Here is a 24637-nt window from a genome sequence, read left to right on the forward strand (position 1 = left end):
TGGTAAACATAAGTTTGATTTTGAGATCTGTGAGTCTCTTTCTCTTTTATAAATAAGTTTATTTGTATCATTTTTTAGTCCACATATAAGTGATATCATATATTTGTTTCCCATATGCGTTTTACTAAATAAATCATATTTCATTTTCAAAGGAATATATGTTTAGCCTTTTTTTTTTTTTTTTTTTTTTTTTGCTTTTAAGGGCCGCACCCTCAGCATATGGAGGTTCTCAGGCTAGGGGTCCAATCGGAGCTGCAGCTGCCAGCCTACACCACAGCCACAGCAACGCGGGATCCGAGCCTCATCTGCGACCTACCCCACAGCTCAGGGCAACACCGGATCCTTAACCCACTGAGCAAAGTCAGGGATCGAAGCCAGAACCTCATGGTTCCTAGTCAGATTTGTTTCCGCTGTACCACGATGGGAACTCCAAAAGAATATATATGTTTAGAAGGAATATTATGTTGACTAACTGTAAACTGGAGCTGTTTTTATCAGTAATTCTTGGAATGTGTGTGGTGTGTGTGTGTGTGGGCAGGTGTATGTGTGTTGGGTGTGGTATGTGTGGGTGTGGTGTGTGGGGGTGCCCGCGGGTGTGGAGAGAGACAGAAGGGGTGGGGGGAGCCCCTCTGGCCCGGCCTTCCTCCCCTCGGGCTCCTCCAGGCAGTGTCAGCAGCAGCCCAGCCCGAGGGGCAGGTCAGCCAGATGCCGCCCTGAGAACATCACCCCTGAGCTTCTTCTCCAGGCCAGGCCACCTGGTCTGGACCCTGCAGAGACGTTTCCAGATCTCTCTTCTGCCCAGAGAACCCAGAGTTAGGTCTTTCTCATTTCCTTAGACGGTTCTTGAGGGATAAAATGCGGACAAGCCCAAGTGAGTGTTTATTTGATTCGCGACGTGTTTTTAGGTCCCGGTATTTATGGAGGACACCTACGCGGAGGCAGAATCGAGGGATGTTTGAAAGTCACGGTCATGGCGTTTGCCTTCACATCGGGATAGGGTCCGGCCCCGGAGACCTGGCTCAGGAGCAGAACCTGCTCCCTCCGGGGGTCCTCGTCTCAACTGCAAACGGCGCGATTGCCCAGAACGCGCTGAAACTGTGGTCCAGTTCCTGGGACCTGTGGTCCGTTGTGTAAGGGACACAGAGCATGAGCGGTAGGAAGAGTGTTGAGGGGACCAAAGCCACTGACCAGAGGTGCTGAGCTGTGTGTCGGTGAGGGTCTAGGCCAGGGGCAGACGCGGGCTGACAGCGCTGGGGTGGGACCTGGGAAGGCTGGGCAGACCCCACAATGATCGGGGCACCTGTTAGGGATTTCTAGGGTCAGGACGTCTGCATGGAGCCTAAGAGGAGCAGGAGAGGCCCTGCCAGGCAGTGATGGGTGTGCCAGGCTGGCCTGAATTTCTCTACATGGGGGTCCTGGCCCCAACATATGTCAGCAAAGTGCTCTAGCATCCTCAGTGGAAATGGCAGGGTGAACATGAAATATCTGAGTAACGCCTTCTGTGATTCATAATTATTCCAAGGCAAAAAAAAAATTATTAAAAAATGTTAAAAATTTAAAAAAAAAACCCGCAAAAGATTAAAGAACAAAAAAGCAGGAGTGCCCGTCATGGCTCAGGGGAAATGAATCTGACTAGCATCCATGAGGACGCAGGTTCAATCCCTGGCCTTGCTCAGTGGGTTAAGGATCCGGCGTTGCCGTGAGCTGTGGTGAAGGTCGCAGACGCGGCTGGGATCTGGCCTTGCTGTGGCTCTGGCGTAGGCCAATGGCTACAGCTCCAATTCAGCCTCTAGCCTGGGAACTTCCATATGCCTCTGGTGTGGCCCTAAAAAAGATCAAAAAAAACAAAACAAAACAAAAAAACCCACTGAATCCCAGGCCGGTGGCCTGTCTGCTTTGGTATTTATTTCTATGTTGCCCTCTAGAAAGGGGAACAGGAAAAGGCTCCAGCCCTCCCCCGCCCCCCCACAACCCCAGGCCCCAAGGGCCCAAGCGGGGTTAGCAGACCAGGCCTCTCACGTCCGGGAACTCAGCCCTACCCCAGTCAAATTCCATGTCTGCCCAAGCCGACAGCGCTTCCCACGGTCACAGCGTACCCCCCCGCCAACCAGGCATCCTCATGGTGCCAGGCCCTGGACAAAGGATGCAGGGTCACAGCCTCTGCCACCCATGCACAGGCAACACCTCAGTTTCCATAGCTTCACTTTACAGATGGGTAAACTGAGGCTTCCAGAGGTGTTTGTGGTGCAGCGCCACGGTTCCTACTCACATTCCCTGGAATTGAAAGCTTATCATCCCGCCATCTGCCCCCTCTTCCCTCCTGCCCGGGGCCTCGCTCCTACCCTCCAGCTGGACTCCCTCCTCTGTCCCTGTGCTGTCCCCTCCAGGCTGTGTCCTCGTTCCTCAAAGTCCTGTGCACAGACTCAGGAAGGCCGCCCTTGCCCCCCGACGCCAAGGCCTCTGCTTTGTGCCTGCACTCTGCACCCTTCTTCTCCAGGCTCTGTACCCTCTCAGCTCCTCCAGGGGGCCTTCGCTAGTGCACCCCTCCTGTGCCCCACAGCCTCTGGGGACATCTCTGGGAAGGCCTCCCTGCCAGCCAGAGCCACTTGGGAGAAGGGACTGGTGTTTCCAAAGCTGGGGGGTTCCCAAGGTTGGAAGCCCTGGAGCTGAGTCCAGTGAGCCTGTGTCAGGGACTGGCAAGAGGACATCCTGGGAGTTCCTGCTGTGGCTCAGGGGGTTACAAACTTAACGGGTGTCCATGAGGATGCGGGTTCGATCCCTGGCCTCAATCAGTGGGTTAAAGATCCCACATTGCTGTAGCTGTGGCCGGCAGCTACAGCTCCGATTTGATCCTTAGCCCGGAAACTTCCATATGCCATGAGTGCAGCCTGAAAAAAAAAAAAAAAAGAAAAAAGGGACATCCTGGCATGCCGGGTAGAGGCCAGAGACTCTTCCAGCTGGAAGATTCTGGGATCCTCACACCTGCCCAGCACTCTGCCACCTAACTCAGGCCTGGTGTCTCACTGGGGCTGCCGCAGGCCCAGGGCTCAGTAAAAGTTGACTCAGTGGACACGCCGTAAGGGGTCAACATCCAGCACTGCCTTGGCACGTGTGTGTGTGCTCTGAAGGATCTGCTGGCTGGATGGCAAGTGAAGCATCTAACAGCATCTCACTGCCCCGTGATGACTCATAGTGGGCACCTGATGAACCTTCGTTAAAGGCGTGAATGCTTGAATGAATGAATGAACGCATATGTGAATTAATGAGTCAAAGAACAATACCCACGATGAGTTTCAGGCCGACAGTTGGGGCTGCAATGACAAAGTACCAGTCCTGGGGATTGATCCAACGATTTATTTCCTTACAGTTCTGGAGGCTGGAAGTCCAAGATCAAGGGGAGGGCAGGGCCGGTTTTCCCCAGGTCTCCCTCCTTGGTGGGAGACGCCGTCTTCTCCCTCCGTCCTCACGCGGCCGTCCCTCTCTGTGTCTGTGTCCTGATTGCGTCTTCTTTTATTTGGCTGCACCCAAGGCATACGGAAGTTCTGGGGCCACGGCTCGAATTGGAGCTGCAGCTGTGACCTGCACTACAGCCAGATCCTTAACCCACTGGACCAGGTCGGGGACTGAACTCACATCTCCACAGGGATCCGAGCTGCTGCAGGGAATGGCTGATCTCTTCTTATAAGGGCACCAGTCAGATTGGATTAGGTCCCTGCAATGGCTTCATTTTACCTTAATCACCCCTTTGGAGGCCTCTTCTCCAAAGACTGTCACATTCTGAGATACTGGGAGTTAAGACTGCAATGCATGAGTTTTGAGGGGTCATAGTTCAGCTCACAAGAGCCTCTGATTAGTAAGTCACAGTGGCTGAAGGTGCCTGAGATCTGCAGGAAGAGATGCCTGGGGACTCCGGCCCCCCTTCCCTCACGTGACCTTCCACCCCTGAGCCCCAAAGCTCCCCTCCACGTGCTCACGTCCGTGTGCACGTGTGTGGCGTTGGCAGTGGCCGGGACTCCGTGCAGCCTGCAGAGATCCCATTTCCATCCTGTCTTCAGCCTTGGTGGCTGGTCCCTTGATTCTAACTCCCCCGGAAGTGCCAGGCCCAGGACCGCCGGGCAGCAAACGGGCTTTTCCAGCCCCCCAAGCCGGGGGCCCGGTGAGGTCCCCTCCTGACCCGAGGACGTGAGTGGTCTCAGGCCTTGCAGGTAGGGCTGTGAGCTTGGGGTCGTGTCTGTGGGTCTGTAAGGGAGGCGGTCCCTCTGTCCACCCCTGGCGCCTCTGCCTCAGACACCTTCGTTCTTCTGTTCTTTGGTGGGGGGGTGGGATTTCGCTGTCTAGGTAGACCATCTGGACACGGGGAGGGCTGGTGAGACCTGTGTACTTGGCAGGGAGATCCAAGGTCAGCCTGGCCCTGGGTTTGTCAGCCAAGGTCAAGGACCGACTTCAGCAGGCTGGGAGGGCTGGGCGCATGAGGTCATCTCTCAGCTGTCCTGGGCTTTGCTGGGGCGGTGGCCAGAGCCTGTTGGGACTTGAGAGCATAGGGCAGCAGCCCAGACATGGACCGTGAACCCCCTACTGCAGGCTCTGCTGGGGAGACCTCCGGTCTTCTGGGGGCCCGTGAGAATGGTGCTGAGCAGGAATAATGACTTAGCTTGTCATGACTGCCGTAATCTGTGCTTTGCTCAGCGCACGATATTTTTGGATTAGGTGCTGAATATGAAAAAAAGGAACTGAAGCATCTTAGATTGGATTACTACTGATTTCAGCCATCTCGTAGGCTTTGCCAGCTGAATATATATATAGGATAAAGGAAGAGGACAGGAATGTATTTGTTTAAAATTAAATTGCAGTTCTTATTATAAAACACGGCTTATAAATTTCTTCTGTCTGATTTTGTAAAATGTAATATGGATAAAATGGATTACTGTAGATTTTATATTCAGTTAAATATCCATATTAAATAGTCCCAATATGTACTGATTGATTGATTTCTTTTTTCACAATCTATGTCCTGAACAGCACCTATTATGAAGCTTAAATAGGTAGACAGAGCTAACCACTCAGCCATGTCTTTTCCCTGAGACACAGATTCAGAAGTAATATTATTATACAACTGCTTTATCCAGGAAATTTCATTTCTCTTTGAATAAACCTAGAATTTCACTTCGAACGACCTCTTGAGAAGCAGTGAAATATGAGGGAGAAAGGGAAACTGCAGGAACTAACTAGGCACATCCATGGATTCCAGTTTGGACAAACTCCCCTGAGCAAGGTAAGCACATTTTTGTGCAGCAAAAGTTCACAGAAAATGTGGGGGGACTTGGGTTGCTCCAGGGCACAAAAAGGCCATCCATGGTCACATCTTTGCACTTGGACAGCTGTGCTGCCTTCTGAAAAGAAGCCATTTTCTTCCACGGTATTTAAAAAAAAATAAACGTTAATTTGAGAGTTGCTTTAGATTACAGAACAGTTGCAAGGGCCACACAGAGTTCCTGTTCCCGTATGATTCCGTTTTCCAGCGCTTAACATCTTTTTTTTAAAAAAATAGATTTTATTGGCGTATGGGTGACTTGCAATTTGTGTTAAGTTTCAGGTGTAGAGAAAAGTGAGTTGGCCATACATATACGTATGTCCATTCTTTGTCAGATTCTTTCCCCATATAAGCTATCACAGAGTATTGAATAGATTTTCCAGAGCTATAACTACAGGTTCTTTTTTCTTTGTTTCCTTTTCTGGCCACCTCTCGGCATATGGAGTTCCTGGGCCAAGGATCAGATCTGAACTGCAATTGCTACCTATGCCACAGCTGCAGTGATGCTGAATGGATTTTGTATATAGCCGACAGCATTTAACGTTTTACCACGCAATGCTCCATGGTCACAACTAAAGAGTCACTATTGGGGCATCTTTTTTTTTTTTTTTTTTTTTTTTTGCTTTTTTGGGCTGCACCCTCAGCATATGGAGTTTCCCAGGCTAGGGGTCTAATCAGAGCTACAGTTGCTGGCCACAGCTGCAGCTGCAGCAATGCCAGATGCAAGCCGCATCTGAAACCTAACCACAGCTCATGGCAACGTGGGATCCTTAACCCACTGAGCGAGGCCAGGGATCGAACCTGCAACCTCATGGTTCCTACTCAGGTTCTTTTCAGGTGCACCGTGACAGGAACTCCAGGACATCCTTTTAACTCAGGTCAGCGGCTTATTCAGAATCCACGTCTTTGCCCCTGCTGTCCTTTCTCTGCCACGGGACCCCATCCAGATCGCTGGCATCTCTTCATCGTCTCCCCAGGCTCCAGCGCTGTGAGTTCCTCAGAGTTCCTGAGCTCTTGCCGACCTGGACAGTTTTGAGGAGCCCTGGGCAGTGTTTTGCAGGATGTCCGTCCGCTGGAACACGACTGATGTTTGCTCACAGTGAGGCTGGAGCTCCCGGTGACTGAGAGGAGGGAAGGTACTTCTGACTCTAGAGGAGGCGACCTCCAAGCGCATGCTTTTCACTCCCCAGATCTCACTCGTGGAGGACCTGAGGCTGAGCGACAGAGTGAGGGGCATTTGTCTTTGAGGGATGTTGGCATCTATCTGCTCCCAGCATCCCTCTGCCTGGACCTTCTTTCAGGTCCGCTCCTGGTCTGCCTACATCGTGCTCATTTCTCCTCTGCTCGTTTGAAGAAGCCATGTGACTTCTAAAGACAGACCTTCCAGGGACTTCCAGAGCATCTTGGGTTTCCTCTGCCAGGGTTATCTGCTGCTTTACATCTGCACTACCCCCCGTGGACTGTAAGCTACAGGCTGGTAGCAAGGTTTCGATTTCTTAGAGCACAAGCATTATAGCTCCGAATGAATGAATGAATGAATGAACCAGTTGTGTAGGAGCCAGGACTCCACCTGCCTAGCTGGGATCCGCCAGCCCGTGAACTCTTTGACCCTGGGCTGCTCCATGGGTCTAATAATTCCCGGGCCCACCTGGCCAACGCGGGGAGGTCCCAGGGGTGCACGGGGCCTCGGGCTCGCCTAGAACACGCTGCATTGTTAGGGCAGCCAGGCCAGGGGACCGGCCGTCCCGGGCGCGGCGGCGGCGATTGCCCGCGTCGCCTCGAGGGGGCCCTGCGGCGGGCGCGGCCGCGAGCCAGGAGGACGGGCCCGCCCGCTCGCTGCTCGCGCTGCTCGGCGCCCTGCCTGCTGCGGCCATCGCCCCGCGGGACCGCGCCGCCGCTCGCCCAGGTACTGGAGGGGGGCACGCGCCGCCAACCTCTTTGTTTCGGGCCCGGCGCCGGGGCCTGCGCCCTGGGCGCGGCGGGCAGGGGGCTCGGGGCGCGCGGGGACCTGAGCTGGGGGCGAGCGGGGGAAGAGATCTCCGCCAGGGTCCGGGAAGCCGGGAGCGCGGCGCAGGGACGGAGGCGGGTGGACGCGGCTGGGGCGTGGGCGGGCTCAGCCAGGGTCCGGGACCTGGGCAGGGGACGGGGGCGCGGGGACGCGGCTGGCGCGCGCGGGCTCGGCCAGGACCCGGGGACAGGGGCGCAGGGGCGCGGAGACTCCGCTGGGGCCCGGGCCGACGCGCTCAAGGGCCCGCGGGTCCGGGGCGCCCTGGTCGGCGGGCGCGAGCCGGAGCGGCACCGTGGCGGCGGCGCCCGGGTGGACTTCGCTCCTGGGACGCGTCTCGAGAGTCCCGGGCGGAGAGCCGAGCTGAGAGCTGCAGACGGGAAGGCTCGGGATCCTTCTCCCGCTCTTTGCAAGCGGGCTTTCCGGTGCGTCTCTCTTTTCCTTTGCCTGAGTTGGGCGGGAGGCGGGGGTCCCCGGGCCGGCTTCCTTCCTCACTGCTGAAGGAGCGGGGACCCGGCGGGGGGCGGCCGGGGCCGGGGCCACCTGTGGCACGTGCCTGCTGGCACGCCCGCGCTGTCGCTGACAAGCAGGAAGAGGGAGGGTCCGGGGCCCGGTGGGCGCCGCCGGGGTCTGATAGGTGAGCCGGGGGGGTCCTCTGCTAAAGTGATTTGAAAACTCTGTGTGGCGGGAAGGGGCTGAAGATCGCCACTGGAATTCTTGAGACGGCGCAGCCGGGTGACCCGTGTTCTCCAAGGAGGTTGAAACAGAAAAGCCCAAAGAGTGTGGGGCCCGCAGAGACCTCTGTTGAGGGAGGTCACTGCCCACTTAGAAGCCCCCGAGACCCCGAGGGTGTCCCTGTCCTTCCCACACTTTGATCTTCCGGCAGAGCTCTCCCTCCTTTTCCCTCTTTGTGATGTGAGTGCAGGACTGAAATAAATAGACTGAGGGTGCGGAGGTGAAAAGTCTCATCGCAGCCGCGTGCAGTCTCCAGGACCATCCATGCTGGCGTTTTGATATATTCGGTCTGTGCATTTGATTCTTTTTGAAGTGCTTTCGTTCGTACTTTGCCTTTCGAAAGAGATTTGTGTGTCTTCACGATTCTTCCCTCTTGAGAGCCTAGAAGGTTGTATTTGCAAATCACTCAACACGTATTAAGAAAGGCATTTCTGTGCAGAGGCCTGGAGGGGTCCAGGAGTCGCTGCAGCTGGAGGGTGGAGGGGACAAGGCCAGCCGGTGGAGAACCAGGGGACCTCTGCCCAGGGAGCTGACTGTGGGAACTGGCAGGAGGCCAGACACCTGACCTCAAAGACAAAGTAATAGTAGTCTTACTTGGTCATATTACAAAGTCATAGTGACCCTGGAGACAGAGTAATAGCATGGTTGTAGCAAGTGTTTTCTTGAGTATTTGCTTGTGCTAAATGCTTTGCATGCTTTCACCCGAATAACAACCTTTGGAGGGAGCTGGGATTATTGCTCCGTTTTACAGATGTGCAAACTGAGCGGCAGAGCAAGGCTAAGTACCTTGCCCAAGGTGAGGAAACGCGGTGGTGGTGCAGCCCAGGATTTGGCCAGGACAATGAGGTTCCAGGGCCCTGAATTTGCTGCTGCTTGTCTGACTGTCAAGTGGTTGCACGTCCTGACGGCACATTCCTCAGCCGAGGTGCCAAAGTTAGCAGCGGCTGCTGCGGCAGAAGAGTTATTCCTTTGCAAACCAGCAAGAAGACAGAAAAAGTAGCCTCAGGGCAGCACTGCCTGCTCCGGGATGCAAATTGACTTGGCCTTTACAAAGTGTAGCTTTGGCACCTATTGGATTCATATGGAGCTATTTGCAAATGTGAGCCTGGGAGCTAAGGGTCACGGGGTCAAAGTATGTTCCTGGGCTGCAGGAGATATTGCTGAGGGGATAAAAATGGTCACGGAAGCAGGCAAAAGGCCAGAAAAGTGCGGGGAAAGGCCTAGAGGGGAAGATTTCTGACACCGCCCCCCCTCCCCCGGGGGGTGGGGGGGAAGGCGGGCGGTGGCCGTTTGCACCCAAGGCCCAGTTGACCAGTGAGTACGTTTGTTCAAGTGCAAAGCAGTTGGGGGCTGGGTCAGAACCGGTCTTCCCCACCCCTGCTCTCCAAGCCTGCGCCTGTGGTGGCTGTCCCTTCTCTGGGGTCAGTGGGTGTTCCTTCGCTGGGGTCAGCCTGCCCTTAACCACCACCAGGTTGGGGAGAGCCTTTTGTATCCCCTCCCCCCAAAACTCCTCTGAGAGGAAGTGCTAGATGTTTCTGCAAGAGAAGCAGCCAACCTCCAGCAGGCAGAGGTTACTCTTGCATCCCGGCCACCAGCATCCGCTTTCTCCGCTTTCTCTTGTGCCTGGGTTTGAAGGGTTTGAAGGGTTTGCTGGCATCGGGAACTGGGGTGGGGGGCTCGGAAGTTCCCAGACCCTGGACCCCAGGCGCTTTCCTGTAGGACCCCGTTAAGCATCAGATAGTCATCCGTGACCAAGAGCTGGCCCAGCCTGCAACCCCCAGCCCGCCGCCCTGCCCGGGTCCTTGCAGTTATATCTCTGTTGATCCAGCATGAGGGGTCTGGCTGGTTGGTGAGTCAAATAAGCGTTTTGTTAACTCAGAGCTACGGCACGTTCCTGGCTGTTGGCAGAAGTGTTCAAAGCCGTCCCTGTCATCGCCGTCCAGGTTCTGGGCCCCGTTCTAGCAGCTGAAATGGTTACTTCTGTTCACCCTCACCCCTAAGCAAAGGGGGTGAGAGGGTGCCGTGGCCTGATCGTCCCGGGGTTGTGCACGTGGAGCTGATCCTTAAACCCCGACCTTCCGACGGTCTGACGGTGACGATGTGTTTTTCCATGGTTGCTAATTCGCTGCTTTTAAATCACTTAAGATGTTAAAAATCCCCTCAGTCAACTTGCTGCTGGATGTGAGTTGACCTCTCTTAGGTTCTGAAAATGTTTGGAATCTTCTAGCGCGTTGAGGCCTCGGGACCGGCTGATCTGCCCCGCCGTGCCTGTGAGTGAGCTCAGGGCGCGAACGCTTATGTCCCCGATGTTTGTCCTTTTCCCGTAAAAGCAGAAAAAACGAGAATCCCCAGATTTCTGCAACGTGCTCTTTGCGCCGTGCCTGTGTCAGGAATGTGTTTGGTGAAGCCCCCTCACGTTGGCGTGGGTCAGCCGGGATCCCCCACGTCTGCCCGCCACGTCTGTCATGAGCCGGGCTCTCCTGCGAGGACATCTCTCTCCTGCTCTGTGTGCACTCTGGGTCCCCACTGTGCGCCTGGCCCCTGGGGCAGGCGACTGGCTGTCTCCTGCCTGCTGTACCCAGACCTCGCCACCCCTTCCTTGCTGGGCACTGCCTCTGCAAGATAGGAGGGAGGAGGCCAGGGAAGGGGAGGATGACTGCTACCTGGGGACACTGCTAGGCGTCATCGGAACGCCCTGCTGTGTCGCCGAGGGCACGATGGTCGTTGTGATGGCCACAGGACATTTTCAAAGATTTCTGTTATTTTTTTTTTTTTTAAGAATGCAATGATCTGGTATTAAAATGTTCTGTCCCGGATGGGCTAGTTTAATGAGAAATTTATGTTTAAGGCATCTGCATCAGCCATCAGGAGAATTCTCTCTGATGGGGCGTTTCCTGATTGTGCCCGGGAGGTACTCCCCAGAGCCACCAGCTTTGGGAGACCAAGCTTTGCTCGCAGGCCCGTGCCTGGGCAGGAAGCCCTGGGCCAGCATCGCCCTGCTCCCAGCCTGGTAACCTTGTCGGATGAACACTTCTTTTGGTGGCAAGGTTACCCCCGTGCCGCCCTGTGCCCCCCTGGAGGTGGGGTGCTTGTTCTCCGGATCAGATCTCTTACCACTCAACCTTGCAGCATAAGATTTTTGTCCCTGTTTTCTGGAATGGGCATTGAGACTCAGCTTAAGTCGCTTGCCTGTGTCAGGGGGCTGTTTGGATCCCGGGTCTGTCTGGGGACGGAGCTGTGCCCAGCTCTCACCCACAGAAGGAGAGTGGCCCCCTTGGTCACAGGGACCCAAGCCCATGACTGGATGGGGTGGTGCGGTGCTGGCAGGTTCCCAGACCGGAAGCCAGGTCCCTCCGCAATGCTGGAACTTCTTCCCAAGATCAGGGGTCTTGCCCCCGCCACCCCCCTTGAGTGCCCGCCATCCACAGCTAGCTGGAGCTCCGGCCACAGCTGCTTCCTTGGACTTGAGGCCTTCACTCCCTTCCTTCCTCCTTCAGCTCTAATTATGGCACGTGGCGAGCTGCCTGCCTTCCTCTTTCTCTGCTCCTTGGGAGATGATGGTGGCGCGTGGTACACCCGGCTCCGTTTCGGAGATTGAGAAACACCTGTAGGAACCCTGATGCCAGTTGGTGCCCCTCCCGGCCAGCTCGCGAGACCCTCCTTTCATTTCATCTCCGGGCAGCAGCAGGGCGTGACCTGGTACCTCTGGAGTGTAGGTTTTCGGAAACCAGGGATGGACAAGGCAAGACCCGCCCTGAGGTTTTCAAGACCCAGGAGTGAGATGGTTGCATCCCAGTGGGAGAGAGCCAGGCTCTCGAGAAGGGGCAGAGGCCAAGGCTTCCGGTGCAGCCGGGAGAGGAAGCTGTGCCCTGGGCACACAGGAGGGCTCAGGAATCTGCGTCCCCCCCCCCCCCGCCCCCCGTTAGTTACCCTGGAACACAGCTGCTCTGTGTTGCATCTCACTGGCAGTGGAGGCTTACAGGACGCGGGGGAGCGGCCCACATCTGGCCGTGCATGTCGCCCCGGGGCCAGGCTGGGCCATTAACTGGGGCGTCTGCGTTCTGTACACATTCCTTCCCGACGGGCCGCGGGAACAAAAGGGTCCCATTGACTCCGTGCTGCCCTTCTCCTCCGCTCCTAATCCATCACCTTTCTCCCAGCCTTCCTGAGCGCTCACCCCTCGCCCCTGGTGATTTTGGCCACACATCAAAGGTACGGCGCAGGCAGCGCGCTGGGAGGAAGGAGCCGGGCTCTGACCACCGCAGACCTGGGGTAAAGGCGCCCTTTGTCCTGCGACTGCCTTCTCGGCTGGCTCCCCACCTGCAGCCTGGGGACATCGCTGCCCTCCCTGGGACTCCCCCAGCGCTGTCTGGCTGTGGGGTTGCCCGCCTGGCCCTGGCGGTCCCTTCTGCCGGCTCTGGTCCTACTGAATTTTCATAGCCCCGGGGGTCTCCCACCCACCGAAGCATCACTTCCCCATTCTTGGCGGCTTTATCTGATGCCCCCTGGGCGCAAGCCTTTGTGATAACAGGAGGCGGTGGTGGGGGCCCAGGAGCTGGCTGATGATCTTGGACAGGTGTGTTTCCAGTTTATCTTCTCTGGAAAGATCTGAAGCGGACACGCACCTCTGCTGGGCTGAGGGCTGAGTAAGGCGCTCAGCTGGTTAGGCACGTGATTTTCAGGGGTGAGGGGATGTGTCGCTTGGGGCTGGGAGAAGATTCCGGGTAATGGACGTATCTTTACTTCCTAAGTGACTTTTAGGCTTTCTTTCTTCCTTTCAACCTTCCTTCCTTTCTTGCTTTTACTTGTCTGGAAAACTATTTCTCTTTTAATTTTTCTTTTATTAAAGTGAAGTTGATTTGCAATTTCTGCCGTACAGAAAGGTAACAGCGTACACACACACACACACACACACACACACACTCACACACGTATTATTTTCCATCAAGGTCTCTCCTAGGAGACTGGATGTAGTTTCCTGTGCTATATACAGTAGGATTTTGTTACCTTGACTCTTTTTCTACGAAATAATTTTTGTCTTAAATGCTTGCTGGAAAAGAGAGAGAAATGTTAAGAATGCAGGAAAAATGTCCTAATATTACCAGTCGGGGATAATGTTTTCACTCGAATGCTGTGTACATTCTGTGCGTTTGAGGTTTACTGAGTTGAGATCCTATGTATGTATTATTTTAGCCACTGTGTGGCCATAGAAGCATTTCCCCGCCTGCCACTCACTCTGCATACACACGAGTGTTGATGCCAGGGCAGTGCCAGGATGTGGACGTGCCATGATGCGCGTGATGCCCATTTGTCCTCTGGTCACACACAGCCTGTGTGCATCCTTGCACGGCCCTGGTTGGGCAAGATCCTGACCAGTCATAGTCTTGGAAGGACTTCTAAGGTTCGAGGTCAAAGAATACAAACTATTTTGATTGTGGTAAAATACCCATAAGCATTGTCAAGTGTATCGTTCGGTGGCATATTAGTACATTCCTATTGGGAAACCGTCACCACCGCCGTCCTAACACAGAACAGTTTTCATCTTGCAAAACAAACTCTGCCCCATTAAACACTAACTCCTCATTCCTCCTCCCCTCCCCCACCCCCGCCCCCACACCTCCGGCCTCTGTCACCCACCATTTTACTTTCTGTTTCTGTGGATTTGACTACTCTAGGTGCCTTATGGAAGAGGAATTGCACTGTATTTGTTTTTTCGTTTTTTCGTTTTTTTTTTTTTTTTTTTTTTTTTTTTGCCTTCTAGGACTGCACCTGCGGCATATGAAAGTTCCCAGGCTTAGGGGGTTGAATCGGAGCTATCGCTGCCAGCCTACACTGCAGCCATAGCAACTCAGCATCCGAGCCACATCTGTGACCTACACCACAGTGCACAGCAACACCAGATCCTCGACCCACTGAGTGAGGCCAGGGATCAAACCCGCAACCTCATGGATACTAGTCCCATACATTTCCTCTGCACCACAACGGGAACTCCCCGTATTTGTTTTTTTGTGACTGGCTTTTATTTCACTTAACGTCATGTCCTCAGAGTCCATCCATGTTGTAGGATGTGCCACAATTTCCTTCCCCCTTCATTTTTTCTCTATTGGCCGCCCTGGTGACATATGGAAGTTCCTGGGCCAGGGACTGAATCTGAGCCACAGCTGTGACCTGTGCCACAATGCCAGATCATTAACCCACTGTAGCGGGCCGGGGATTGAACCCAAACCTCCGAAGCAACCCTCAGTGCTGCAGAGACGATGCCAGATCCTTAACCTGCTGTGCCACAGTGGGAACTCCAGAGTCTCCTTCCTTTTTAAGGCTGACCCATGCTCTGTTGTGCATACAGACCACATTTTGTTGATCCGTTCAGCCTCCAGCGGACTCTTGAGTTGCCCCCATCTTTTGGCTTTTGTGAGTTAAGCTGCCCTGGACACGAGGGGGCATGTATCTGTTTGGGTCTCTGCTCTCACTTCTTTGGCCTGTGTCCCCAGCAGGGACCACAAGTTCTCGGAAGTCCCTGGAGGTGTTCTGCTGGGTTGCAGTTGAGAAACAGCGAGCAGGCTGGCTGAATCGTCCTGGTGCTCTCACCCAGCGTCCGCGAATTCCTGGCCGGGTTGGCGCCCGCTGGGGAAAAGCAGGCCTGCAGGGAAAGGAAGCAGGAGACTTCTCACCAAGCTCTTTTGACAGATTGTGTAAACTCAGTGATTAATGGAATGAGAAAGCAGGAAGAATGTCTTTCATTTAAAAAAAAAAAAAAAAAAGAGCCTTTGGGGTTGCTGGGTTTTATTTTCAATTAAAAGGGTCTGATTCTGTTTCTGGAGAATGGTTTTAATTTGGATAAATGGTTCAGTCTGGGACCTGCATGCCAGAACCTATGATGTATGTATGAGTGCAGTTCTGCAGGGTTTCCTCGGGAACAGCGCAGACCCGGGCCCTGCGCCGTCGGGCCTCCGTGAGGTGGGTGCACGTGGCTGTGCCTCGGAGCGGGGGCAGCTCTCCCGTCGGTAAGCGGAGCCTCTGGGGCCCAAGGCCCAAGGCCGCTGGTTAATTTTTATCCTCTGAGAATGTGTTCACAATCTCAGGTCAGGAATGCCAACCAGGAGGCCCTGCCCCTGGTGCCAGAACACGTTGGACCAGAATTGCTGGCATCTTTTCCAATGTGGGCATTTGCAGCATTGGTTGGGCCCGGAGGATTTGAGTGGGGTGGGTGTCCTTACCTTGTCCCCAGTTTATGGAGGCTCCCTGGGTTCAGGTCCTGGGCCCTGGGCTCTCCAGGGTGGCCTGGTGGGGCTTCTTTAGAAGGAGCTGCTGGGCTGAAGGAGGCGAGAGAGTAAATCCTGGGCTCTTGGCAGGTCAGTGAGGGTGGAGGCCTGGAACTGCCTGGTGTGTTCCTGGAGCAGGGCAGGGATTGAGGGAGGCGGAGGAATAAGCAGACACAGGGGGAGTTCCCATTGTTAAGAACCTGACATAGTCTCCATGAGGATGTGGGTTCGATCCCTGGCCTAGCCCAGTGGGTTAAGGATCTGGTGTTGCTCTGGCTGTGGTGTAGGCCGGCAGCTTCAGCTCTGATTTGACCCCGAACATGGGAACTTCCATATGCTGCAGGCGCAGCCCTAAAAAGAAAAAAGAGAAAAAAGAAGAAGAAATGGGCATTCCAGTCTTTAAACTGGGAACGCTGTGTCCAAGCCTTAGCCTTCCACACCAGTGGGGGTCGAGGGTCTGCCTTGAGTACTGGCCACCTCAGGGGCCCATGGGAGCCTGGGTGGGCGCAGGGAGTCAGCGCAGGAATGTTCCTGAGTGCGGCCTGCAAAGGCAGCCCCAGTTGCTGGACCAAGTGGTTGGAGCATTATGGAGCCTGCTGGTTTCTGATTTGGGGTGTAGCCTGTGGGAACATGGGTACAGCCCCAGGCCTGGCAGGGACAGAGCCCTTTCACCCAGGCTGCTCGTCCTGCTCCAAGGGGCCCAGTTTTCTTTCCTGTGCTCTGGGGCCTCTGGGCCACTGTGGGTGGAGGTGGCATGGCCCTCACCAGGCTGTGTCTTTACAAAGGCTCGGGGCGGGCCGGCACCCTGTGGCCTGCTGGGTGCTGATGGGATTCTGGGCACTGGAGCTGCTGTGATGCTGACCTTGGCTCTGGGAGTTTTTGTGACCTAGAATCTTGGCTCCTGTCCAGCTCGAACGTGTTGGGGCTGAAAGCTCTGCAACTAATAACGTTGCGGTGGGGTCCAGACAGGCTCAGCTTTCAGGTTTCATTGCCAAGATGGCTGGGCAAACGGGCTGTAGCTGATGAAGACTCTTGGCCAATGGTGATGTTTCTTGCCTGCTCTCCCGTGACCCCTGGGTCTACTGCCTGCCTGCCTTTGGCCTCCGACGTGCTCTGTCCATCAGACCCAAGTGCCCTTCAGAACGTCAGCTTCTCTGTGTCCCATGGGGCTGCTGGAAGCGGGGCGGTCCTGCCTGTTTAGCCTGGGGCTGAGGCAGAAAGGGAGCGAGCGTGCTCTGCAGTCACCGCCGTGGCCTGTGTCCTGCCTCTCCCTGTGGCCCTGGGACCGTCACCTTGCTCCTCTGAAATGTTGCTGAACACGGGGTTGGAAGGAAGGGCCTCCCTGGGTTGTTGGGGGGAGCGTGAGGACCTCTCGTATTGAGGTCCTCTGGAATACACACTCGGTTCTTGTTAGGGCTGCACCTGCAGCATATGGAAGTTCTTGAGCTATAGGGGTCGAATTGGAGCTGCAACTGCTGGCCTACACCGCAGCCACAGCAGTACCGGATCCAAGATGTATCTGCAACTTACACCGCAGCTTGTGGCAACACCAGATCCTAAATCCATTGAGCAAGTCCAGGGATCAAACCTGCATTCTCACGGACACTATATCGGGTTCTTAACCCACTGAGCCACAAGGGGAACTCCCATTCCTTTTCTTTTGTCTTTAATCAGCCTTTTGAGGAGCTGAATCCAGGGAAGACTTTTCTGTCCTGCTACCCCACCTCCCTGAGACACACCTCCTGGGAGGGTGTGGGGTCCCTGAGCTCTCACGCAGGCCGGTGTCCTCTGGGTGGAACCCTGGCAGTCAGAGGCCCGTGCCACCCTTCCTGACGCCCAGTTAGCATGTCCTGCATCTTCTCATGTCCTCTGGGATGGGGCTATTCCATTTGTCTCTCTCCTTACTAAAATCCCAGCTCTTCCAAGGACGAGAACCAAGGCTTCCTTTATCTTCATGATAAGGGCTTTGAAAGGAGCTCAGAGATGCGTGACCTTGGGCAAGGCCACCCTCCCGGCGCCTCCCTTCTCTAAGGCTTCACCGAGGGAGGAGACAGTTGAAGCTGGTTCTTTTCTGGAAGAGAAGGAGGCACTGGCAAGTTTTCGCAGGGTTTCATTCATTTTTTCAGGGTCACCATTTCTTTCTTTCTTGGAGTGTCGCTTTGCAGGGGCTCCATGACCTTCCAGAGGGTCCTACCGCTTCCCTCCAGACCTGAGACCCTAGCCCGCTAGTCTTTTCTTGGAAGACAGCCACCCAAGTGCGTGGAAGATGCCTGCTCGGAAGCCGTGGGGGCTCCCTGGCAAGAGCTGGGAATACAAAGCCGCTCCTTTACCATCCTGGTAGCACAAAAGAATATTCAGTTTGGACAGAGTGTTTTGGGGGGTTCCTTGAAATGCACGCTGTAAAATGGCAAGAATTATCGCCTTTGTGTCCCTCTCAGAAAGGATTCCAGTCTCGCTACAGCCCCGCGGGCCATGTGTAATCTCTTGTCTGATATTTAAACGAGAGTTTTGTTCTTATAAAAATGTTGGGCATCCGTCGGACTCCTGCTGGGAAAAGGGTTGGCTTGTGCCCTTAGATGCTTTTGGCCCAGGCTGCCCAGATCACGTTCGCAAATGCTTTCTGTGGGACTGAATGCGTTTTGAGAAACGGCTACATTTTGCAGAGAGGTTTGGCTGTGCCGTGCGGTACCCTTGCTGCCTGGAGGCACGTACCTCGCAGGCAGCGCGGGCGGGAGGGGTGGTGGCAGGTGTGTGCTGTTTACCAGCCACGCGCTGTCTTCACTGTGCGTCCATCTGTCCTGCCTCAAAGTGGTGGCGTCGGGTCTTGGTCCGGGCTCACCCGGGACCCCCATCACCTTCCTCCGTCTCCGTGACACTGCTCTCTCCCCAGCCTGGTAAATGAGAGGCGGTGGGGCTTCGGCGCATAAACCCGGGGGTTGCTTGGAATAAAAGCTGCACCCCGCCCCCCTTGCCCCAGGTGGGGAGATGGTGGGGGGGGCTGACATTAATTATTGACTGTGCGAGGCCCTGTCAGAGGTGACGCCTTTGTTCCTGCTCTCCCTCCCTCCCTCCCTGCTCCCAGCAGCTGACATTTATTGAGTGCCAACTGTATCCTGGACAGGATGCATCTTCACAGTCTGAAGAAGCAGGGCTCTGGCTCGACTGCGTCTCAGCTTGTATGCAGCGCAACAGCCTCGCCGGGTCCTGAGGACCCTGGGCTGGGGGTCCTGGGACCGAGGGGTTAGGGGTGAGTCCTGAGGACCCCAGGACTGGGGGGTCCTGAGGACCATGGGATTGGGAGCGGATCGTAAGGACCATGGGGCTAGTGGGTCCTGGGACCACGGGGTTAAGGGGGGGTCCTGAGGACCCCAGGATTGGAGGGTCCTATGGAACACGGGGTGGGGGATGGGTCCTGAGGACCATGGGCTTGGCGGGGAGTCCTAAGGCCGATGGGGCTGATGGGTCCTGAGGAACACACGATTTGGGAAGGTCCTGAAGATGGCGGGGTCAGAGCCGGGATCCCCCCATCGCAGCCCTGGTCATATTCATCTCTAGTTACTTCCGACCATCTCATTCTGAATTCTCACCGTCATTTTGAGACCGAGGCCGCATCGGCCGGAGGCTCCCTGTCTGGGGGCCCAGGGGGCCTCTGGCTCCCGCGTGGAAGGCTTTTGTGCCGTCGTTTGGGACGCTGGGAACTTGATGTTGGCTGGATCTGTGCTTTAATGTGAAAGGAGGAGGAAACTGCAGAGGACGACACAGCGCTGGATGCTTATGGAACTGAAAAGATTTTTTCGTCCCACTTTCTTGGGGGAAATGTTTACAGTTTCTGGAGACTAGTAGTATGAACACTTGTCCACCCTTCACCTAGAAGTGCCTTTTTTGGGGCCAATTGGTCACATTAGCTTCATCTTTAGTCACGTCATCTGAGAGGCTGTGCGCATCTCGAACTTCACCCGCAAGTGCCTGTGTTTCCTGAGAACAGAAACTGACACCCCTCAACCCGAAGGCCCTGGTCCCGTCGGCTTACGGCCCGTCCTTCCTCAGCTATTCACTGTTAGCCCCCGAAGTGCTATCGTGCCGTCCTTAATCTGCTAGCTGTCCCGTCGTGGTTCACGTGTGACACCGGCTGACTCTGCCCTTCTGTGCTCCGAAACTGGCAGTGGGCCTCCTGCTTGCTTTATTTCATGTTATTCTTTTTCATGACTTTTTTTTTTTGGAAGACTTTTTTTTATCAAAATTTTAATTTTGAGATAATCTTCAGGCAGTCGTGAGCAATGAGACAGAGCGCTCCTGTGTACCTTGACCCCGTGTCTTCCTATGAAGACATCTTCAAAAACGGTAGGACCGCAGCACAACCGGGATGATGACAGCGATAGGATCAGGGTAGAGAATATTCCATTCCCCCAAGGGTCCCTCTCGTGGCCCCGTACGTCCCCCCCCACTTCCCACCCACCTGCGCCCGAACGTCGCTCCGGCGGCCACGCATCTTCCTGTCTGCGGCCGTGTCGTTTTGAAGAGCGTTGCTTAAACGGGACTGTACAGTATGTAGGCATCTTGGGGCCGGTGTCTTTAATCCTCCAGCGATCCATCCAGGTTTTCTCTGTATCAGTCGTTCTTTCCGTTTCATCGCCGAGTCCTGCTCCACGGTGTGGACGGACCCCAGCTCATTCGCTCACTGAGGGCCGTCTCTGCTAAGTGTGTCTCCAGTCCTCGAGCGTGTATGTCTCCCCAGTTGTTTAGACCTTTGGTTTCGTCCATGAGTGTCGTGTAGATTTCAGCATCTAAGTCCTATGTAAGCGTTGTTAGAGTCACACCCAAGTAATTCATTTTTTTTGAACAATTACAAATGGTACTGTTATGTTTCATTCTGGCCTCCGTGTGTTCATTGCTAGTACATGGAAATACAGATTTTTTTTTTTTTTTTTGGCCTCTTAGGGGCGCATCTGTGGCATATGGAAGTTTCCCAGGCTAGGGGTCAAACCGGAGCTACAGATGCCGGCCTTCACCACAGCCATCGAAACGCAGGATCCTCAAACCACTGAGTGAGGCCAGGGATTGAACCTGCGTTCTCATGGATACTAGTAGGGTTTGTTACCCCTGAACCATGATGGGAGCTCCCCACATCCTGTTGACTTTTGCATGTTTATGTTGTCTCCTGTGATCACTTATAAATTCTAGGAGTTTTATTTTGTAGATTTCCTGGCCTTGTCTATGCTGACAATCCTGTCTTCTGAAAATAGGGGCCGTTTTATTTCTGAAAATAGGGGCCATTGCATGTGGACTTTCTGAAGAGCCCAGGGCAGTTTCCTCCTAGCACATCCCGCAGTCTGGCTTGTCTGAGTCTTGTCATCACCTTTGGGATCACGCGTGTAGGTGTAAGGTGGAGTAGTCTGCCCACCTTACATCAGGAGGTGCCCAGAGCTAGAGCCTTTGTCCTTTTTTGGCACTGGTGGCAAATGGAGGTTCCCAGGTTAGGGGTTGAATCGGAGCTGTAGCCTCCAGCCTACACCACAGCTACAGCAACGCAGGATCCGAGCCACATCCGAGACCTACACCACAGCTCACAGCAACGCTGGCTCCTTAACCCACTGAGCAAGGCCAGGGATCGAACCTGCATCCTCCTGGATACTAGTTGGGTTCGTTAACCACTGAGCCACGACGGGAACGTCCAGAGCTAGAGCCTTTGGCCCCTGGCTGGGCTCTCCCACCCCTGATGGCAGCTTGGGGCGTAACTGGCCACGGATGAATTGTCTTCGGGCACTGATAGAGTTGGCCGACCCTGACACCTACCTTCCTGTGCAAAGTATTGATAAAGTGACCCGACTTGAACCCATCAACGCTGTCTTCCTATTCATCTTTGGGTGAATCTAGAAGTCCGTTCTCCACACACAGCCTGAGAGACTGACGCCTGTTCCGCAGGCAGTTAGGAGTCCCCCTGGAAAGACACAGCGTCTCCATGCTGTCCACACAGCCGATGGGACCATTTTACCCAGTGGCCCGCTTTAGCACCAGGCGGGCCACCGGCTTACGGGATGTGGTTGTTCAAGCATCTCTCCTATATCCACCGTTGATCAAATAATTCTAATTCCATTTCTTGGAGTCTCTTTATATAATTGGACGTGGTGCCGGAGATAATCTTGGCAGAATCTCATTGAGGGAAAGTGGGCTGCATTCCATTTCCGAGGCCATCGTCGCGAGCTGGGCTCAGCTCTGAGCATTGTCCCATTGGCAGCGAGGGCACACAAGGGGTGTTTGCCATCATGGCTGAAGCGGAGAAATACCCACCTGTTGAACTGCGATGCTTTGGGCCCCGGTGCCTTGTTGGCCTGGAGCTGCCGCCTGGCATGACTTCTGCAGGCCGCTCTGGTTTGGCATGGGTGACTGCGCCTGCTGTCCACTGTGACACAGACCACCTCAAACTTAGTGATTGAAAGCACCAAGACCCCTGGTGGATGGGGGGGCAGACCAGGCTTTCCCTCTGAATCCTTGCTCGGTGTGCCCTGTGGGCGCGAGCGCCGTCTGTTTCACTGTTTGGCCTCTTGCTGATACCAGCGGAGCACAGCCCCTCAGCAGTGGCACAGCCCCTCCCTGTGACCTCCGGCCTTGCGTGGGAGCACGTGCTCCAGCCCCGGGACCACGTCGTCATCCATTGTCCCTCTAGAAAGCACCGAGTGGCCGTGAAAGGCCTCCAAGGAGCCAGGCCTCACCTTGTCCTCTCCCAACTCCTCCTGTGTCTGCTCCCGGCCCTGCCTTACTGCGGCTTCATCTTCCTGAGACGAGCAGGGGGCCCCGATGTGCTGTTGGCCAATGTCCTAGGTCAGGGTTTGCTTCTCAGACGACCAGGGGTTAGACTGCGTGCTCAGCAGCACTTCCGAGGTGGGGTCCTGGGAGTAGAAGGCCGAGCGATGAGGCCGAGTTGCCACTGGGTCTCACGGCCCCTGGACCCCTTGCTTCGTGGCCGTACCGACTCCGGCTGTCAGTTGATGTGCCTCTGAGCAGGTGCCCAGCTGTGAGGACAGATGCAGAGCCCGGAAGATGCTCCAGGACTGGGTAGTGGCCACCTTCTTCCAGAAGTAAGAAGGTGTGGCTGGAGGATGTAGAAGAGCTGCCGTGTGACCCCGGCTCCGTGGATTTGCCTCTCGGGAGGGTCCGTCTGCTCATTCGTGAGCTGGGAGAGGAGCCCGTGATGTTTGTGAAGACAACTGGTTCACGGGGACCTCACCGTAAAGAGACCAAACCTGGAACCAGGGTGGCTCCGCAGAGGGCTGGTCCTCTGTCTGGTGCCCGCAGTCTTCCTGGCCTTGGTGTGGGAGTGTGGTGCTCGCGTGTTGCCGTCCCGGGTGGACACCTGTGGGGAAGCCCATGGGCGCCCAGGACGTCTGGCCTTTTAGCCTCTGACATGTGTGCTTGTTAACAGTCATCGTGGGAAGCTCCAAATCCGTGTTGCGAACCCGCAGAATTTTAACTTCTTTTCCTGGCGTCATGTCTTTCCCGATTCCCCAGATGCTTCTAAAAGCATGCAGAAGTACACATATACACCTATATATGCATTCAAAAATATATTCAAAATGTATTTTAAAAGAAATATATGACAGAGAGAAGATAAAATGTTGAGAAGCCAGAGTTCCCGTCGTGGCGCAGTGGTTAACGAATCCGACTAGGAACCACGAGGTTTCGGGTTCGATCCCTGGCCTCGCTCAGTGGGTTCAGGATCCGGCATTGCCGTGAGCTGTGGTGTAGGTTGCAGACACGGCTCGGATCCCATGTTGCTGTGGCTCTGGCGTAGAATGGCGGCTGCAGCTCCGATTTAAACCCTAGCCTGGGAACCTCCATATGCCGCGGGTGTGGCCCTAGAAAAGACAAAAATAAATAAATAAATAAGTAAATAAAAGGATTTGAGAAGGCTGTGAAGCCCATGAACAGCCAGTGCTTCGTTGGTCCAGGGGCTCCGTCCACACACAGACTCGTGGTGTAGCCCTGCTCCCACCAGCGAGTTAGAAGAGAGAGGCTGAGTGAGCAGCTGTCCTCTCGGGGACAAGGAAGGGTCCCCAAGGCCCCGCTGGACTTAGATGCTTAGATCCTGGGGTGGTAAACAGTCAGTCAGTGGAGAACTTTTTAAAATTTCTCAGAGCCTTCCCGTCACCCCCTGCGAAGGGTCGGGGGTGTGTGTGGAGAGGTGAGAGGAGGTGAGAAATTGTGACTTTTATAGATTTTGTGAAGTTTGGCTTTGAGAGTCCCAGCCCCTCTGCGCAGGTCCTTGGTGAGTCCCGAAGCAGGGCTCAGCCGTCACCAAGGAAACTGCGACGTGCGTCTACAGTGGGGCTTCCCATTTGCCACGTGGGCTCAGTTTCCTATTTACCTGAGGCCTTCGAGGGACAGGAGGGATTGTCCCCTGGTCCCCAGCTCTCACAGGGCTTTTCCTGCACCTTGGGCTCTGGTTGGGAGCCGGGCACGTTAGGGAGTGAGAGGCTGGGGAACCCCTGTGTCGGCCCCCTGGGAAAGAGCTGCCTACTTGGCCCCAGCCCTGCTCGGTGACCTGGCCAAGGAGCGGGTCACGGAGGTGGTGTGATGATTTGGTGATGTCACATTGGGTGGCCGAGGGTGTCCATGTGCCTGCAGTTCACAGGAGGGGGCAGGGGGTTGGGGGGTGCGCTATGGAGTGTTGGAGCCCCAAGGCCAGCTCTTGCAGTCCTGGGGGGGTGCGTCCAGACTGGGGTTCTTGTGGGGGGCCGTGGTTGGCCTTGGGCGTTGTGAGACCTTCAAGCTGAATGTGACGTTGGGTGTGTGGGCTCTGGCTTCCGGGCGTTTGTAGCTTCATCAGATAATCAGGAGTGCATGATCCCCCCAGACATGAAGACTGCGTCGGTGTGACAGAGCCGGCTGGGGCTCGGGCTCCAGGGTTGGCTGTCAGGCACCTGCTGCCTGGCACCACCTCATTCTTCTTTTTTGCTTTTTAGGGCCACACTCATGGCATATGGATGTTCCCGGGCTAGGGCTCGAATAGGAGCTACAGCTGCCAGCCTACACCACAGCCACAGCAACTCAGGGTCCGAGCTGCATTTGCAACTTACATCACAGCTCACAGCAACTTGGGATCCCTGACCCAGTGAGCAAGGCCAGGGATCGAACCCACCTACTAGTTAGGATACTAACTAGTTGTACTAACTAGTTGGGATACTAACTAGTTGTACTAACTAGTTGGGATACTAACTAGTTGGGATACTAACTAGTTGTACTAACTAGTTGGGATACTAACTAGTTGGGATACTGGTTAGGTTCGTTTCTGCTGCGCCACAGTGGGAACGCTCTGGCACCTCTTCA

General features: G+C 55.0%; 2 protein-coding genes across 5 annotated transcripts in view; both read left to right on the forward strand.

Annotated features, from left to right (window-relative positions):
* The first annotated feature begins 951 nt into the window (after positions 1–951).
* LOC146395076 (uncharacterized) lies at positions 952–14865 on the forward strand. Its single transcript, XM_085005612.1, has 3 exons — positions 952–1130; positions 7030–7741; positions 14546–14865. Exons 1-3 carry the CDS (start codon positions 952–954, stop codon positions 14618–14620), a joined length of 966 nt encoding a protein of 321 aa, XP_084861738.1. The 3' UTR covers positions 14621–14865.
* The window catches only part of TNS3 (tensin 3), a 232623-nt gene continuing 215111 nt past the window's right edge, over positions 7126–24637 (forward strand). For all 4 annotated transcript variants that reach the window (XR_014834141.1, XM_021079356.2, XM_085005686.1 and 1 more), the window contains exon 1: positions 7126–7217. The gene's annotated coding sequence lies outside the window, so the exon portion shown is untranslated. The remainder of the gene's footprint in view (positions 7218–24637) is intronic.

This window comes from Sus scrofa, chromosome 18, assembly GCF_054392235.1.
Source record: "Sus scrofa isolate SSC_HxYL_T2T_F1_AM1 chromosome 18, Sscrofa_HxYL_maternal_Yorkshire_Landrace_v2.0, whole genome shotgun sequence".
Taxonomy (NCBI): Eukaryota; Metazoa; Chordata; class Mammalia; order Artiodactyla; family Suidae; genus Sus; species Sus scrofa.